General features: G+C 46.6%; 1 protein-coding gene and 1 long non-coding RNA gene across 40 annotated transcripts in view; both read left to right on the forward strand.

The window, feature by feature from the left end:
• Positions 1 to 3,938, forward strand: part of TCF7L2 (transcription factor 7 like 2) — a 262,286-nt gene extending 258,348 nt beyond the window's left edge. For 25 of the 39 annotated variants that reach the window (XM_063962584.1, XM_063962590.1, XM_063962589.1 and 22 more), the window contains one exon: positions 1,598 to 3,938. In XM_063962584.1, coding sequence (XP_063818654.1) covers positions 1,598 to 2,024 — 427 coding nt within the window. In that variant the 3' untranslated portion in view covers positions 2,025 to 3,938. The remainder of the gene's footprint in view (positions 1 to 1,597) is intronic. The other 14 variants (XM_063962611.1, XM_063962616.1, XM_063962610.1 and 11 more) reach the window with 2 other exon arrangements.
• Positions 3,939 to 8,121: 4,183 nt separating this feature from the next.
• The window catches only part of LOC135058264 (uncharacterized), a 154,269-nt gene continuing 144,200 nt past the window's right edge, over positions 8,122 to 18,190 (forward strand). The window contains exon 1 of the long non-coding RNA XR_010244713.1: positions 8,122 to 8,209. This is a non-coding gene — a long non-coding RNA (uncharacterized LOC135058264). The remainder of the gene's footprint in view (positions 8,210 to 18,190) is intronic.

The following is an 18,190-nucleotide window of genomic DNA, read 5'->3' on the forward strand; positions in this document are numbered from 1 at the left end:
GCGGCTACTTAGTCAGGGGCAAACACGTTTGTAAAATCCTACAAATTTGATACCCTGGCTAAGGAGGACCTGGAGTTCTCTCATTCGGTGCTGCAGAGTCATCCGCACTCTCCCGCCCGTTTGGGAGCTTTGGTATAATCCCCATGGTCCTTTCAGGAACCCCAGCATCCACTAGGACGATAGAGAAAATAAGAATTTACTTACCGATAATTCTATTTCTCGTAGTCCGTAGTGGATGCTGGGCGCCCATCCCAAGTGCGGATTATCTGCAATACTTGTACATAGTTACAAAAATCGGGTTATTATTGTTGTGAGCCATCTTTTCAGAGGCTCCGCTGTTATCATACTGTTAACTGGGTTCAGATCACAGGTTGTACAGTGTGATTGGTGTGGCTGGTATGAGTCTTACCCGGGATTCAAAATCCTTCCTTATTGTGTACGCTCGTCCGGGCACAGTATCCTAACTGAGGCTTGGAGGAGGGTCATAGGGGGAGGAGCCAGTGCACACCACCTGATCCTAAAGCTTTACTTTTTGTGCCCTGTCTCCTGCGGAGCCGCTATTCCCCATGGTCCTTTCAGGAACCCCAGCATCCACTACGGACTCCGAGAAATAGAATTATCGGTAAGTAAATTCTTATTATTATTGCCTGCAAATCATTCTAACCTCTAACCACTAACCAGAATGACTTCCACTCACCACATCTCAACCAATGTACTGGGTTTGAAGCTATATCTTCCGATCCCAGTGCAGCACATGACTTACCTCTGAGGTCATCATCCACCTTTCATTCTCTGCATGAGCATTTCAGTCCTGCATGCTCCATGTCACCGGTATTCTCAGGCCCCACAAGGGATATAGCTATTGTAGAACAAGTATATTCAGTGTCCATTGCTTCAAGGAAGTGTTTGCATGTTGCATATTCATTTTTCAACCATCATAGCTCTTACCATAGTCCATTTGTTTGTGATGACCCAGAGATGGTCCAGCAACTGATTTAGAGCTACTGCTCTTGTCTTAGTCCTCGCTTTTTAGCGTTATGTCTTAAAACTATATATATGTGCACAGTGTTACATGAGTCTTTAGATAACCGACAAAAGTGTTATCTTTGTCATAACCAAACCCGTAATTAATATCAAGAAGCAAGCTATGACTGATAAATTATGGAGTGTTGAGAACTTAATACAAGCCAGCACTCACTCTAAGAGTAGAACAAAACGATTGTTTTCTTGAGTCCAAAATAATATTAATGTAGTTACCAGGCAACTTGTGGAGTTTAGGATGATAATACTTATACCACCCCAAGTGACATGTAGAGCTTAGAATTATGATATGTATACCACCCCAGGCCACTTGTGCAGTCTAGAATTGTTATTTTTATACCATCCTGGGTGACTTGGGGAGCTTAGAATGACCATATTGATACCACCCAGGTGACCTATCTGCAGATGCAGCAATTTTTATTAAAAATAGAATTCACATATACTTGTACAGCTCAGAGCCTAATACAACGTTGTGCCTCCATGTCTTGTGTTTCTGATGTTTCTTCACCAGTGCCCTCACCCCCTCATTCACAGCTAACGTTTTTCCCCTTTCCAGGAGAAAAAAAAAGTGCATTCGCTACATACAAGGTGAAGGCAGCTGCGTCAGCCCGCCCTCTTCAGACGGAAGCTTACTAGACTCTCCTCCTTCTTCTCCCACAATGCTCGACTCCCCCACAAGAGACTCCACTCCACAAACTGAACAAACGCAACCTCTATCTCTGACATTGAAGCGTGACCCTCTAGCGCGGCTGTGCATTCCACAGTCCCCTCCAACAGAAAGTCCGGCCCGAAAGTCCAGCAACCTGCCAACTACCATTTGTCAGAATGGAAGAGATCACAGTCACCAACCCAGCTCCTTACAGTCTTCAGCACCCTACTCCTTGTCACTAGCACAGCCGTCGACATCCTTCCTACCTTCTCATCGGTCTTTGGCTGGAACACAACTTCAGCCCCTCTCACTTGTAACCAAGCCATTAGAGTAGTGAAGCCCAACACCGACGCCTCCTCATTTTTAAAGAAATAGTATGTCTCGTTTTCCATGGTTTTTTGTATTTTTAATTTGTGCCAAGTGGCTACTTTAGTAGATGTTTATGAAGTTCATTGGTCAATATTTGACCTCTCTTTTATCTCTGCCTTTCCGATTTGACTGTGCAGACCTCTACGAGCATCAAGGTCCTGCCAAAATTTGTATCATCAGCGTTAAAAAAAACAAAACAAAAACAAAAAACAACAACATCTTTTTAGCATCGGAAGAAGGGGGAAATTATATATATATATAAATATATGAAAATAAAAAAATACATAACTTATGTAGTTCTGATAGGTTACTTTGAAAAGACTGATTTAAAGAAGAATAATAAGAAAATAGCAACAAGCAATTTTGAAGCAGCCCTCACAAGAGTTGGTTCTTGATTATTTGTATTAAATACGAGCTTGCGAACCAATCATTTTACATCCACTTTATACCCTCCTGGGCACAATGAATGCAGTGCTCTCTTGTGAAACAACTTTTATTGTGATGTTATTGTTATTGTTTAAATGTACAGAACACAAGGGTTAAACTGAACAAATGTATTAATATGCCTTGTTCCATGGTGGCAGTCTTCATTATTATTATTTTATTGTTTTTCATTTTTTTTTGCCTGTTTATTTTTATTTTTTTGCCATTTTATTTTTTTTGCCATTTTTTTTTTTATGGGGTAATGGGATGCTACATGGAATATGTGGGTGGGTGCGTTAAATATTTTGGAGCCATTGGACCAGTAAGTAGTATTTATTGCCTAGAAATTGCTTGTGTCCTACTTGTATGTTGTCTATTTTCAATCCAATGTCTGTTTGCCATTTCTCAACATTGTATAAAGTTTTCTTTTCTCAGTGTAAGCATCTTATATATATATATATATATATATAATTTGTACAAGGTTTTTAAGTTTATATATAAATTTATATATATATATATATATAATTTTTTTTATTTTATGTGCTGTATGAAACTCAGTTGCCACCAAATGGACATTTCGTAGCTGCATTTAAAGGATCAATATTGTACAAAAATAACAATTGCTTTAAAAGCCATCAAAAGAAGACTTGAAATTAACAAGGGAAAGCGAACTGCGTTGTTTCACCAACGTCACCTTGTAAATGACTTAAGAAAACAGGAGACCAGCCTGTCTGTAGACTGTGTACAAATTGATGTGCCAAAATTCCCGGTGAATAACCTACCCTCCCCATCCCCTCGTTTTTGATGCCGTATTTCCGTTCCTCATGTTTTGTTGTGATGTTACATAGCTTGGTAGGTATGTATGTAGTTTATATCATCTTTAACAGAAGTATTTTATAGAAGGGTGACTGGGCAGCATTTAAAAACAATGAGGTACAAAAAATAATTACCCCCCTTCCCCTCACCCCTTCCAACCCCTGATGGGCCAAAATCCTGTACATTAGGTTACTTATAAAGGAAAAGACTGCCACTTTTTATGCTTGCTATGTGTAAGTAGGTAGCAGGCAACCAAGAAAAAAAAAAATCACAAATAGGCATGTTGGTGTTGCAAAAAAAAATTAAAAAAGAGAAAAATGAAAAAAAAAAAAAGAGAAAAACTGAGAAACTCTTCATCCGTTCATTGAGTGCCATTGTATTTGACATGACGCAATTGTAAATCTGTCTCTGGTTTCCTCTGGTTTATTAAGATGCTGATTAATAACTATACCATTTTTTGTGAATACTTTGAATGTTTCCTAACAGCTGTGATGTTACTGTTCAGTTCTCTGCTTTTATTCCAATTTAATTTCAAGGTGGTTTTCAAAACCATGCAAATTTTTTTGTAATGAATTCATGTTCATGCTGTACAGTATCTGTAGCATGCAGTTCTGGATTAATAAAAGCAACTTAGTATGTGCACCGTTTCCTGTGTCCCGTATTTCTCTACATCTATAGGTGCATCCCCTATGTATGTAAAGGCACCCATACATCTGGAAACAAATTCCCCAATCCAGCGGCCCCACCGATCGATCAGCAATTTGCCAGGGAAATTCATTTTAAAAATTTCCGTTTTGATAAAAATGTTTTCGGTCAAGATTGGGGAATTGAGATTTTTAAACATGTTTTATATACCTGATTCCCCAATCCGGCCGTAGGTGGATCAGGAAATTTTGTCAGTCCGTTGCTGATGTATGGGCACCTTAAGGTAATCCGCAGTCCTCTGTCAGGTGATACATGACTCAATCACATTTTTGGAAGATGCTTAGTGAAAGTAGAGAAATCAAAACAGTTTTGTTAAATCGTTTTGAGTGTTTCTTTATTTTTATTTATATTGCATAATTTTGGCCAAAATTGCTGCTTACTCTGAAACAGGGTGGAAAGAGTAGGTTAATTTGGTCTAAGATGAGCTTGTAAACCCCGTCTAATGTCCTGCTGAAGTTTTTAACGTCTTTAAGCTATTTAGAGGTTACCATAAGAACTCGCGCTTTCAGTCCAGACCAAATACGTCAGGAATGATTTAACGACACAAGTGTCTTCACTTTAATATACTTTTATATATATATATATATATATATATATATATATATATAGCTAGGATGATATGTTTGACTCTGGCCTGTTCTCAGGCTCTGCACCCTATGCATGCTAATACTCCGCTTGGCAATCCTACTCCTTTATTGTACAACGTTGTTATACTACTATTGCAATCTTTTGTTGCCACATTTCTCCATAATACCCCATCATGCCCCTTCCCCTATTCCTGTCTGGACACTTACCTGAGTTTACCTGACTAGTTCGTGTGTGTGTGTGTGTTGTGTGTGTGTGTATGTGTGTGTGTGTTGTGTGTGTCTGTGTGCTGTGTTTTTTCCCTCTAACTGTTCTGTAAATCCCCACTGTTTATTAGACTTATACAAATTGCTCACCCATCCTACTTTAACTTATTCTGTGCGCCTAAAGGTGGCTGCTTCTCCTGTTGCTTTCATGGGGAAGCTGAGCAAGACTTGGAATTACTTGTACAGTGTGTATCCTCTTAGTTGCTTTTCATTTTACTCTTGTATGTCTTATTTCCATATATTGCTTGTATCGCGCATTGTAGCCTACATGTGACCTGAATGTATGTAAGTAAAGCAAAAAAGCAAGCCACTGGGCAAATCCATGCTGCACTGCAGGAAGTGTCGGAATGGGGCATGAAGTGCCCACCGGGGGGATTTCGGAGGTAGGAGCCCGTGTTTAGGGGTGTGGCCAGCTGCTTCGTTGGTAGGGACCCATGTTTATGGGTGTGGCCAATCTAGAGAGGGTGTGGCCAGCTGCCAGCGAGGCTTGGCTAACCATTAGAGAGTGCATATAGATAACAAATATACTGCTAGTGCATGATGATTATGTACTAGATTAATAACAGCAATGCTCTGTAGAAACTACACCATACAGTAGTCCTGTGCAGCACAAGATAACGTATAAATAATGTATAATTAAAGTACATAGTCTGGAACCTGATCCCTAGAGGGAGGATGGCAGTGGCTCTACCGGTATTCCCCTCTGCATCCCTATGGATCAGTCCAACCCTGGCTGCAGGGGGGGGCAGATGTAACATGTGCAGAGAGAGTTAGATTTGGGTGGCGTGTCTTCAAACTGAAATCTAAATTGCAATGTAATAATAAAGCTCACATCTGTGGGCTACATGCAAAAGCACCCAGTATTTACCTTGCACAGAAAAAATGGTTGTCTCTTAATTTCCGGACGGCAGCTAACATTAGTAGTTCCATAGCCTAGAAATCACAATTGCAGTAGCATACAACGCTGAATCAGGCCGTAGGTTCATGATTTCTGTAAAGCGCCTTGAGTATTCTTTTTAGTACAGTATATGCTAATGCATAAAGAAAAACATCTCGTGACAAGAACACAACACATGCTGAGGTGTCACTCGTAGAACTCTACTGTACTAGCTTGTGACATCTTATCACGAGTTGCGAATCCTTAACACAGGATGGGTTGGCATTACACGGCCAGAAGGTTGATTAAACGAGAACCTTGGGCACAGCAACATATCTGGAACCTCAGAGGGGAACGTTGCAATTTGCAACATAAAGTTAAGAATATGTCTACCCATGGCCCAGATTTATCAAGCCTCGGAGAGTGATAAATTACACGGTGATAAAGTACCAACCAATCAGCTCCCGGCTGTCATTTTCAAACGCAGCCTGTGACATGACAGTTAGGAGATGATTGGCTGGTACTCGTGCAATTTATCACTCTCCAAGACTTGATAAATCTGTGCCCATAAGTCTTAAATAGTATATTCCTGTTTTCTCTAAAACATATGCGGCCCTGATGCTGAGCAAGACGCAAATTAAATGCATTCTGGGCACAAACTAATTCATACATTGGCCAGTACACAGAGTCACGTTGCCATCTTTCTGCCATATTGGTTTCGCTGCTTGTCGTGATCATCACTGCGCGCTTGGAACAGACCATTCTAGGTGCTAAAGATCCATCGGGATCTCTGCATGGCCGAATCACTCCCTCGACACAACTTCATCAGATACAGATGTGTTCTCATACACCAAGCATCTATACTCCACACGGCGCAAGACGTCTGGGGCGACTGAGCCTCTGCGAGAGGAGTAGCGTATACGTTTTGCTTTTCATTCACATCGCAGGCGCAGCGAAACACCACCTGTCAGTGTACCAGGGGCGCTGGGCTGAGAACGTCTGCAGTGTACTTAGGGCCTAATTCCGAGTTGATCGCAGCAGCAAATATGTTAGCAGTTGGGCAAAACCATGTGCACTGCAGGGGGGGGGCAGATGTAACATGTGCAGAGAGAGTTAGATTGGGTGGGGTGTGTTCAAACTAAAATCTAAATTGCAGTGTAAAAATAAAGCAGGCAGTATTTACCCTGCACAGAAACAAAATAACCCACCCAAATCTAACTCTCTCTGCACATGTTACATCTGCCCCACCTGCAGTGCACATTGGGGGTCATTTCCGAGTTGTTCGCTCAGTAAAAATCTTCGCATCGCAGCGATTTTCCGCTTAATGCGCATGCGCAATGTCCGCACTGCGACTGCGCCAAGTAAATTTGCTATGCACTTAGGAATTTTACTCACGGCATTTTCATCGTTCTGGCGATCGTAATGTGATTGACAGGAAATGGGTGTTACTGGGCGGAAACAGGCCGTTTTATGGGCGTGTGGGAAAAAACGCTACCGTTTCCGGAAAAAACGCAGGAGTGGCTGGAGAAACGGGGGAGTGTCTGGGCGAACGCTGGGTGTGTTTGTGACGTCAAACCAGGAACGACAAGCAGTGAAATGATCGCAGATGCCGAGTAAGTCTGAAGCTACTCAGAAACTGCTACGAGGTGTGTAATCGCAATATTGCGAATACATCGTTCGCAATTTTAAGATGCTAAGATTCACTCCCAGTAGGCGGCGGCTTAGCATGAGCAAATCTGCTAAAATTCACTTGCGAGCGAACAACTCGGAATGACCCCCATGGTTTTGCTCAACTGCTAACAAACTTGCTGCTGCGATCAACTCGGAATTACCCCCTTAATCTTCTGGTAAAGTCAATCCTGCAATCCCGCCCTGAGAGGTGTTGTGTGCCAGGTTCAATTTGGCGACCCCATATAGTCGATATGGAAAAAGTTGACAGGTGAAAGGTAGACAATGGAAATGGTTGACAACTTTTTTTTGTGCGTCATTTTCGCCGTCAAAGTACAGGGAATCCCAGTTAGTGTACTGCTTTTAAAAAAAATATGCAAAAAACCCTTAAAAAGTTGCGTCGGCCCTGCAAGTAGCCGCCTATCGCTACAAGCGTACAGTTGCAGGTGACTGTAGTGCATTTTGCAGATTTGCACACTTATTACCAGAAATAAAAGCTGCATTTAGAGTAGACCACCCCCTGCAGCCAATTATCGCCGCATTCCTAGCTTAGCGAGTCAGGGGAGTGGATGGGGTCCCGGAGCCAGGCAGCCCTGCCAATAATCATTTGCTTTCCTCCCTGGAGAGGTGCTGAGGCCTGCAGCAGATTCCAAGCTGCTCTGCGCTCACACAGGGCTCTGCCTGAATGGGTTATAGAAACGCCTGATAATGCGCTGCTTGTTGAACGAGCCTCCGAGAGAAGGAGGCCTCCGCTGGAGTGATGTCATGCCTTCCTCCCTGGTGCCGCGTCCAGATTTTCTTCATTAGCAGGTAATTGAGTAGAAAGTAAAATAAGCGCAGCTTGTTGTATCACACGCAACAACACAAGTGAAGCAACAGCGTCTGTGAGTCAGAGCCACGCTCGGGCTGACAGCGAGGTTATATAACGCCGCCGCTTCATGGCTGACATGTACCCCTATGAGCACTGCCCTCCGGCCCCTGGACGATTGAAGTCCATTAACCACTTAAATGAGGATTTTTTTTCCAAAAACCGCTCTGAAGTTGTATTTTTTTAATAAAGTTTAAAAAGTATTTTTTTAATATCTTTAAATATTTTATTTTTCAAAAAATATATAACTAGAAGGTGTTTTGCACCCCCCATCCCCCGTGTCCATAAGCCCCCATTGTAAAATTCCTTCCCAACCTCCACTGTTTAGTGCCCCCTCTTGCGTCACTATACATGTCATTAATTTAAATATATCCCCCTCCCAGCCCAAAAAACTTATAGTGAGGCAGCAGTCCCACCGCCCCCCCTACCCACCCCCAGTGCCAAAAGATGAATCCCCCCTTCCCCTATTACCCACCAAAATAGCCCCGCCCCCACACCTTATAACAGAGCGTGGGTCAGAGGTGGACTGATCGCAGGGTATATCAGGAGATGAGTGATGTGTCAGTGAGGACAGGGCTGTATGTGACAGGGGCAGTGACATGATGTGAGGAGGGGAATGGAGGAGGCAGCAAGCCACAGACTGAGAGTTATATAGTGGGAGCAGCAGGGTCTCCAGCAGCACAGAGTATATCAGGAGATGAGTGATGTGTCAGTGAGGACAGGGCTGTATGTGACAGGGGCAGTGACATGATGTGAGGAGGGGAATGGAGGAGGCAGTAAGCCACAGACTGAGAGTTATATAGTGGGAGCAGCAGGGTCCCCAGCAGCACAGAGTATATCAGGAGATGAGTGATGTGTTAGTGAGGACAGGGCTGCATGTGACAGGGGCAGTGACATGACGTGAGGAGGGGAATGGAGGAGGCAGTAAGCCACAGACTGAGAGTTATATAGTGGGAGCAGCAGGGTCTCCAGCAGCACAGAGTATATCAGGAGATGAGTGATGTGTCAGTGAGGACAGGGCTGCATGTGACAGGGGCAGTGACATGATGTGAGGAGGGGAATGGAGGCAGCAGGAAGCCACAGACTGAGAGTTATATAGTGGAAGGAGCAGGGTCCCCAGCAGCACAGAGTATATCAGGAGATGAGTGATGTGTTAGTGAGGACAGGGCTGCATGTGACAGGGGCAGTGACATGATGTGAGGAGGGGAATGGAGGCAGCAGGAAGCCACAGACTGAGAGTTATATAGTGGGAGGAGCAGGGTCCCCAGCAGCACAGAGTATATCAGGAGATGAGTGATGTGTCAGTGAGGACAGGGCTGCATGTGACAGGGGCAGTGACATGATGTGAGGAGGGGAATGGAGGCAGCAGGAAGTAACAGACTGAGAGTTATATAGTGGGAGGAGCAAGATCCCCAGCAGCACAGAGTATATCAGGAGATGAGTGATGTGTTAGTGAGGACAGGGCTGCATGTGACAGGGGCAGTGACATGATTTGAGGAGGGGAATGGAGGCAGCAGGAAACCACAGACTGAGAGTTATATAGTGGGAGGAGCAGGGTCCCCAGCAGCACAGAGTATATCAGGAGATGAGTGATGTGTAAGTGAGGACAGGGCTGCATGTGACAGGGGCAGTGACATGATGTGAGGAGGGGAATGGAGGCAGCAGGAAACCACAGACTGAGAGTTATATAGTGGGAGGAGCAGGGTCCCCAGCAGCACAGAGTATATCAGGAGATGAGTGATGTGTAAGTGAGAACAGGGCTGCATGTGAAAGGAGCAGTGACATGATGTGAGGAGGGGAATGGAGGCAGCAGGAAGTAACAGACTGAGAGTTATATAGTGGGAGGAGCAAGATCCCCAGCAGCACAGAGTATATCAGGAGATGAGTGATGTGTTAATGAGGACAGGGCTGCATGTGACAGGGGCAGTGACATGATTTGAGGAGGGGAATGGAGGCAGCAGGAAACCACAGACTGAGAGTTATATAGTGGGAGGAGCAGGGTCCCCAGCAGCACAGAGTATATCAGGAGATGAGTGATGTGTAAGTGAGGACAGGGCTGCATGTGACAGGAGCAGTGACATGATGTGAGGAGGGGAATGGAGGCAGCAGGAAGTCACAGACTGAGAGTTATATAGTGGGAGGAGCAGGATCCCCAGCAGCACAGAGTATATCAGGAGATGAGTGATGTGTTAGTGAGGACAGGGCTGCATGTGACAGGGGCAGTGACATGATTTGAGGAGGGGAATGGAGGCAGCAGGAAACCACAGACTGAGAGTTATATAGTGGGAGGAGCAGGATCCCCAGCAGCACAGAGTATATCAGGAGATGAGTGATGTGTAAGTGAGGACAGGGCTGCATGTGACATGATGTGAGGAGGAGAATGGAGGCAGCAGGAAGTCACAGACTGAGAGTTATATAGTGGGAGGAGCAGGATCCCCAGCAGCACAGAGTATATCAGGAGATGAGTGATGTGTAAGTGAGGACAGGGCTGCATGTGACAGGAGCAGTGACATGATGTGAGGAGGGGAATGGAGGCAGCAGGAAGTCACAGACTGAGAGTTATATAGTGGGTGGAGCAGGGTCACCCAGCAGCACAGAATATATCAGGAGATGAGTGATGTGTAAGTGAGGACAGGGCTGCATGTGACAGGGGCAGTGACATGAAGTGAGGAGGGGAATGGAGGCAGCAGGAAGTCACAGACTGAGAGTTATATAGTGGGTGGAGCAGGGTCACCCACCAGCACAGAGTATATCAGGAGAGGAGTGATGTGTCAGTGAGGACAGGGCTGCATGTGACAGGGGCAGTGACATGATGTGAGGAGGGGAATGGAGGCAGCAGGAAGCCACAGACTGAGAGTTATATAGTGGGAGGAGCATGGTCCCCAGCAGCACAGAGTATATCAGGAGATGAGTGATGTGTCAGTGAGGACAGGGCTGCATGTGACAGGGGCAGTGACATGATGTGAGGAGGGGAATGGAGGCAGCAGGAAGCCACAGACTGAGAGTTATATAGTGGGAGGAGCAGGGTCCCCAGCAGCACAGAGTATATCAGGAGATGAGTGATGTGTCAGTGAGGACAGGGCTGCATGTGACAGGGGCAGTGACATGATGTGAGGAGTTGAATGGAGGCAGCAGGAAGCCACAGACTGAGAGTTATATAGTGGGTGGCGCAGGGTCTCCAGCAGCACAGAGTATATCAGGAGATGAGTGATGTGTCAGTGAGAACAGGGCTGCATGTGACAGGAGCAGTGACATGATGTGAGGAGAGGAATGGAGGCAGCAGGAAGCCACAGACTGAGAGTTATATAGTGGGAGGAGCAGGGTCCCCAGCAGCACAGAGTATATCAGGAGATGAGTGATGTGTCAGTGAGGACAGGGCTGCATGTGACAGGAGCAGTGACATGATGTGAGGAGAGGAATGGAGGCAGCAGGAAGCCACAGACTGAGAATTATATAGGGGGAGGAGCAGGGTTCCCAGCAGCACAGAGTATATCAGGAGATAAGTGATGTGTCAGTGAGGACAGGGCTGCATGTGACAGGAGCAGTGACATGATGTGAGGAGAGGAATGGAGGCAGCAGGAAGCCACAGACTGAGAGTTATATAGTGGGAGGAGCAGGGTCCCCAGCAGCACAGAGTATATCAGGATATGAGTGATGTGTCAGTGAGGACAGGGCTGCATGTGACAGGAGCAGTGACATGATGTGAGGAGAGGAATGGAGGCAGCAGGAAGCCACAGACTGAGAGTTATATAGTGGGAGGAGCAGGGTTCCCAGCAGCACAGAGTAGTGATGGGAGGAATGGATGGGTGCAGATAGTTACAGATAGAGATTTAGAAGGAGCAAGGTCCCCAGTCTGAAAGGTGTGTAAACATACTAATCACTTATGCCTGCAATCACCCATGCGTGTCAGATTTTTATCTTGTCTGGCTTTAAAGAGCAAATAACAGCAAAAGCAATACTCGCCCGGAACACTTACACTAGTTGGTGATTATTATATGGTGGTAGCCTGTGTCAGACTGGTAGTAAACATCGGCCCTGGCATATAAAGCACACAGGTTCACCTGTTGTGGTCTCCATGGACAATACTGCTGCAAGCTGATGGGGCTTTGGTGGTGCAGTGCAGCATTGGCAAAGGTTGAAATGGGCACAACTCCTCAGATCTCTGTGCCAGTATGCTAAAACTTGATAGTGAAGATGTTACAAAAAGCCTGTAGGTTTTATAGTACACATTGGGGGTCATTCCGAGTTGATTGCTAGCTGCCGATGTCCGCAGCGCAGCAATCAGGCTAAAAATCGGCACTTCTGCGCATGCGTATGCACCGCAATGCGCACGCGCGACGTACGGGTACAAAGTCCTTTGTGGTTTTGCACTGGTTCTACCGAAGCTTTCAGACGCACGGCAGAACGCAGGAAGATTGACATGACGTGGGCGTTTTTGGGTGTTAACCGACCATTTTTAGGGAGTGTTTAGAAAAACGCTGGCATGTCTGGGCGGGTGTGTGACGTCAAAAACCGTCCCTCCGTCGTTAGAATCAACGCACACGAAGAGTAACTACAGGGCTGGTCTTGTTTTGCACAAAATTATTTTGCAGGCGCTCTGATGCACAAGTGTTTGCACTTCTGCAAAGCGAAAATACACTCCCCGGTGAGCGGCGACAAAGCGTTTGCACGGCTGCTAAAAGTAGCTAGCGAGCAATCAACTCGGAATGACCACCATAGTCCAAGCGGGAAATTCACTAAGCAGTGGTATGGGCTTAGTTTCCAAACTGATTGGCATTCCAGAGGCTTTACCCTCAGTATACAGCGTTTACTAGGCATCGGTTTTGGCTGTCCTTTGTAAACCTTCGGCGGTGGTCTGCGGTTTAGAAGCCCCTAGCTGCAACTAACACAAGATTCTGCTCTTTTGCTTTGTATAAAAATAGTAAAAAACTGTAAAATATGGGGGGGGGGGGGGGAAACAGCGTCCAGAATCACCCTAAAAAAAGAGAAGCAGCCAATGGTATGGTGTCACCCGTTTTATCTAATAACTAGCCCATGACTGGTCACAACCAGGGCTGGAATCCCTAGGGAATAAATAAATGAAATAAATGCCACCCCCCATACACACACACACACACACACACACACACACACACACACACACACACACACACACACACACACACCGCGAAGGACAGCCATTTGTAATACAAATATTGCACAAAAGACAGTACACACACCTCATATTGTAGTGTTGTATTATTTAAAGGTGTCCCGAAAACCCTCTTGCAATATTTTTTCTCTAGCATCCATAAGGGATATTGGGGACACATTAGTACGATGGAGTATAGTAGACGGGCTCCAAAAGTGCCGGTGCACTTTAAATTTCTTCCACTGGGTATGCTGGCTCCTCCCCTCTATGCCCCCTACCACAGGCAGTTTAGAAAAAAGTGCCCTCAGGAGAGGATGCACACACTGGAGCTCCAGAGAGATTTCTTCAGTTTCTTTTAAAACTTTATTATTTTCGGCATGCTGTTTGAGCAACAGCATAGCTGCGTCATGGGAGTGGGGGGGGGGGGGGGGATGGTCACCAGCCTCGTGAGGTGCAGAGACGCTTCCCCGCTCCAAGACCACCGTCCTGAGGGGCTGTTTGTTCAGCGGGACACTGTGCCTTAGCTGTCGCAGTTGCAACATGCCGTACACCCCTAACGCTGCCTGAAGGTGATCGTTGGTGGTGAGTACAAACCGGGGATCCCACTAGGGGGGTCCCCCGCATCATGGTGCGGCAAAAGTGCGGGGGAGGCATACGGGTCCCTCTTGGGGGGGGACTGGCTGTAGCCCCTGCATGACACTGGCTGACATTTGCTGTACTTAACATTTATGTAACACTACAGTGCATTTAGGAGACATAGGGGATCAGTCTGAGTTGATCGCTCGCTGACGTTTTTCGCAGTGCAGCGATCAGGTCACTGTACAAAGCGGATTGTTGCTGAGCAATGAATTTAACAAAGAATCCATTCGCACAGTGGATCGCAAGGAGATTGACAGGAAGAAGGCGTTTGTGGGTGTCAACTGACCGTTTTCTGGGAGTGTTTGGGAAAACGCAGGTGTGTCCAAGCGTTTGCTGGGCGGGTGTCTGACGTCAATTCCGGAACCAAAAAGACTGAAGTGATCGCAAGGGATGAGTAAGTCCAGAGCTACTCTGAAACTGCACCAAATGTTTTTGCAGAGCTCGGCTGCAAAGGCGTTCACACACTTGCAAAGCCAAAATAAGATCCCCTGTGGGTGGCGACTGCAAAAAATAGCTAGCGAACGACCAACTCGGAATGAGGGCCATAGTCAGTATAAATATGTACAGTAGCTCCGGCGCCATTACGGGGAGGGGGGGCGGAGCTAAATCAGAGCGGGCTCATCGGCATTTTGTCACCTTCCTTTGCATAAGCAGCAGCCTCACACAGCTCCTCCGGCCTGTCACACGCTGGATCACTGGTACAGGGTGTTTGAGTAGGGGGAGAGATGCTATTTGTGCACCATGGCCCTCATTCCGAGTTGTTCGCTCGCTAGCTGCTTTTAGCAGCCGTGCAAACGCTAAGCTGCCGCCCTCTGGGAGTGTATCTTAGCTTAGCAGAAGTGCAAACGAAAGGATCGCAGAACGGCACCAAAAATTTTTCGAGCAGTTTCTGAGTAGCTCCAGACCTACCTACTCAGCGCTTGCGAACACTTCACACTATTTAGTTCCTGTTTTGAGGCCACAAACACGCCCTGCGTTCGGCCAGCCACTCCCCCGTTTCCTCAGGCACGCTTGCGTTTGTATCTGACACGCCTGCGTTTTTCAGCACACTCCCTGAAAACAGTTACCTCCCAGAAACGCCCACTTCCTGTCAATCACTCACCGATCAGCAGTGCGACTGAAAAGCGTCGCTAGACCTTGTGTGAAACTGCATCGGCTTTTGTGAAAGTACGTCGCACTGCGTACCATACGCATGCGCAGAAGTGCCAATTTTTAGCCTGTTCGCTGCGCTGCGAACAACGGTAGCTAGCGATCAACTCGGAATGACCACCATATTCCTCTAGGGGAATCCTAGTTACAAACAGTTTAACTGGTATATCTATATAAAAAACGCTGACAGCCTCACTGGTGTCCTCTCTAAATCCTTGACTCCTCTCACATGCAATAGGGCAGGCTTGTTTGTAACTCAGTCTGTGTTGTATGTGTTATTGTGAAACTAAAATTATGCAGTGTGTGTAATACCAGATTCTCCCCTCCCTCATCTGGCTTCTTATCATGTGAGCAGCGTAGTCAGCCACCACAAAATGCTGACAATGGGGTGGAGAGTCACGAGCCCTCCTGGATGGGGACTATCAAAAATATGATGTCTGATATGTCCTCTCAATTAACTGCTTATGCCAACAAAAGACAAGAACTGCAACAAGCAGTAGCAAGTGTGGCTGCCAGGGCTGATGCCCCCCATCCCCCACTGTCTACTACAGGTGCACATAAACTTGCTTTACCTGCACTCCTATCAGATACTGATGATGATATACAGGATGATGGGGATGATCTGGACCCCATAAGTGGGGACTCCACCCCTGCACAGGGTATTGAACCCCTCATTTTGCGTATAAGGGATGTGCTAAATCTCCCCCTGGAGGACACTACAAATCAGCAGTCATTTTTCCTCCCACAAGACAAACTGACAGTCACTTTCCCCGATTCCAAGGAATTAGATGATTTGTTTAAATTAGCCTGGAAAACTCCTGATAAAAAATATCAGGTGTCAAAACGATTTTTGCATACCCCTGAAGGCAGAAAGTTCTGGATAGAATCTCCAGGTGTAGATGTCTCTGTCTCTCGCCTTTCCAAAAAGGCGGTACTCCCTGCCCTAGGATCCTTTATGGTAAAGGACCCAGGGGATAGAAAAATTGAGGCCACACTGAACTCTATCTACACTGCTGCAGGTGTATCTCAAAGACCAGTCATTGCAGGCTGCTGGATGACACATGCAATTCCTTCCTGGGCTACTCAAATTCAGGAGGGTCTCTCGGGGGATATGACCCTGGTTACTACAGTTACTTTCCTGAAACACATTCAGGACACGGCTAGAGTCCTCTGTGACTCCGTAAAGGAGATTGACAATATTAATGCTAGGACCACTACGATGGCTGTGTCTGCACGCAGAGCCGTATGGTTGCGTCAGTGGTTTGCAGATGCTGACTCCAAATGAAATGTGGAATCTCTTCCCTTTACAGGTGAATGGTTCTTCGGAAGTGAACTGGACGCATGGATTTTCAAGGTTACTGCTGGAAAATCCATGTTTCTTCCCTCTACGGCTCCGCCTGCTAGACGTACCTACCCGGGACTGCCTACCCAGTCCTTTCGGTCCACCAGATTTCGATCTAAGGCCAGGGGTGCCTCCAACGCAGCTAGAGGCAACAGAGGTAAGCCTAAGAAACCAGCCGTTGCCGGCTCTCAGGAACAGAGCACCAGTTCAGCTTCCGCAAAAGCTTCAGCATGACAGTGCCCACCCACCCCGAGAGGATCTCGTGGTGGGAGCTCGGTTACGTCGCTTCAGCCATATCTGGAAGGTTCCTGCCAGGATGCCTGAGTAAGGACCTCATCTCTCAGGGTTACAAGCTGGAGTTCGCCATTGTTCTTCCTCAGCGATTTTTCAAATCAGACTTACCATCTTTGGAAAATATGTGTGTAACGCTGCTACTGGCCATCACAAAGTTAGTTCAGTCCCAGGTCATTGTTCCGGTGCCCCTGCATCAACAAGGACAAGGTTACTACTTAATCCTATTCGTAGTACTAAAACCAGACGGGTCTGTGAGACCCATTTTGAATCTGAAGTCCTTGAATCCTTACCTGAAGGTTTTCAAATTCAAGATGGAATCTTTGAGAGCAGTGATCGCAGGCTTGGAACACCAGGAGTTCCTAGTGTCTCTAGATATCAAGGATGCCTACCTCCATATCCCAATTTGGCTTCATCATCAGGCCTATATGAGGTTCGCCCTGCTGAACGATCACTACCCTGTCTACAGCTCCCAGAGTGCTCACGAAGGTGATGGCGGAAAATATGTTTCAACTCAGAGTCCAGGTCATCAATATAGTCCCTTACCCGGACTATCTCCTGATAAAAGCGAGTTTCCAGGAGCTTCTACTGCTCCATATAGATTGCACTATCCAACTTCTGTCTCACCACGGGTGGATCCTCAATCTACAGAAGTACCACCTGGAACCGTCTCAGCAGCTCCTGTTTTTCTTACATCCTAGTGGATGCTGGGGTCCACATTAGTACCATGGGGTATAGACGGGTCCCTTGGGAGCCATGGGCACTTTAAGAGTTTAATAGTGTGGGCTGGCTCCTCCCACTATGCCCCTCCTACCAGACTCTGTTTAGAAAATGTGCCCGGTGGAGCCGGTCACAGCTAGGAGAGCTCCTAGAAGTTCTTTTGGTTTTATTGTTTTTTAAAGAGTTAGGTACAGGGAGGCTGCTGGCAACAGCTTCCCTGATTCGTGGGACTTAGGACTTAGGGGGGGAGTAGGATTCAACCCTTCAGGTTAATGGCTCCTATCTCTGCTGACAGGACACTTGAGCTCCTGAAGGTGTTAATCGCAAGCCCCCGAGGCTACTGCTCGCTCCCGCAGCACTGCCGCCATCCCCTAACAGAGCCAGAAGATGCAGTGGTGAGTATGATGCCGGTGCCCCGGTAAGTGGGGCACCGGCGGGAATGGCAGCACAAGGGTGATGCTGCACTCCGGAAGGCTCAGAGGTATAGTTGTGCGGTGCTGTGAGGGGCGCCCTGGCCAGCGTAATACCCTAACACTGGTCACTGAGCTGACAGGGGCTAATTCCACTGTTAGCAACAAACACACCTCAGGCCAGTATAAAATAATAAATGCAGGAAGACGCGCCATTACAGGGGTGGGGCATCTCCTCAGT

Source organism: Pseudophryne corroboree, chromosome 3 (genome assembly GCF_028390025.1).
Source record: "Pseudophryne corroboree isolate aPseCor3 chromosome 3, aPseCor3.hap2, whole genome shotgun sequence".
In the NCBI taxonomy this organism is placed as follows: Eukaryota; Metazoa; Chordata; class Amphibia; order Anura; family Myobatrachidae; genus Pseudophryne; species Pseudophryne corroboree.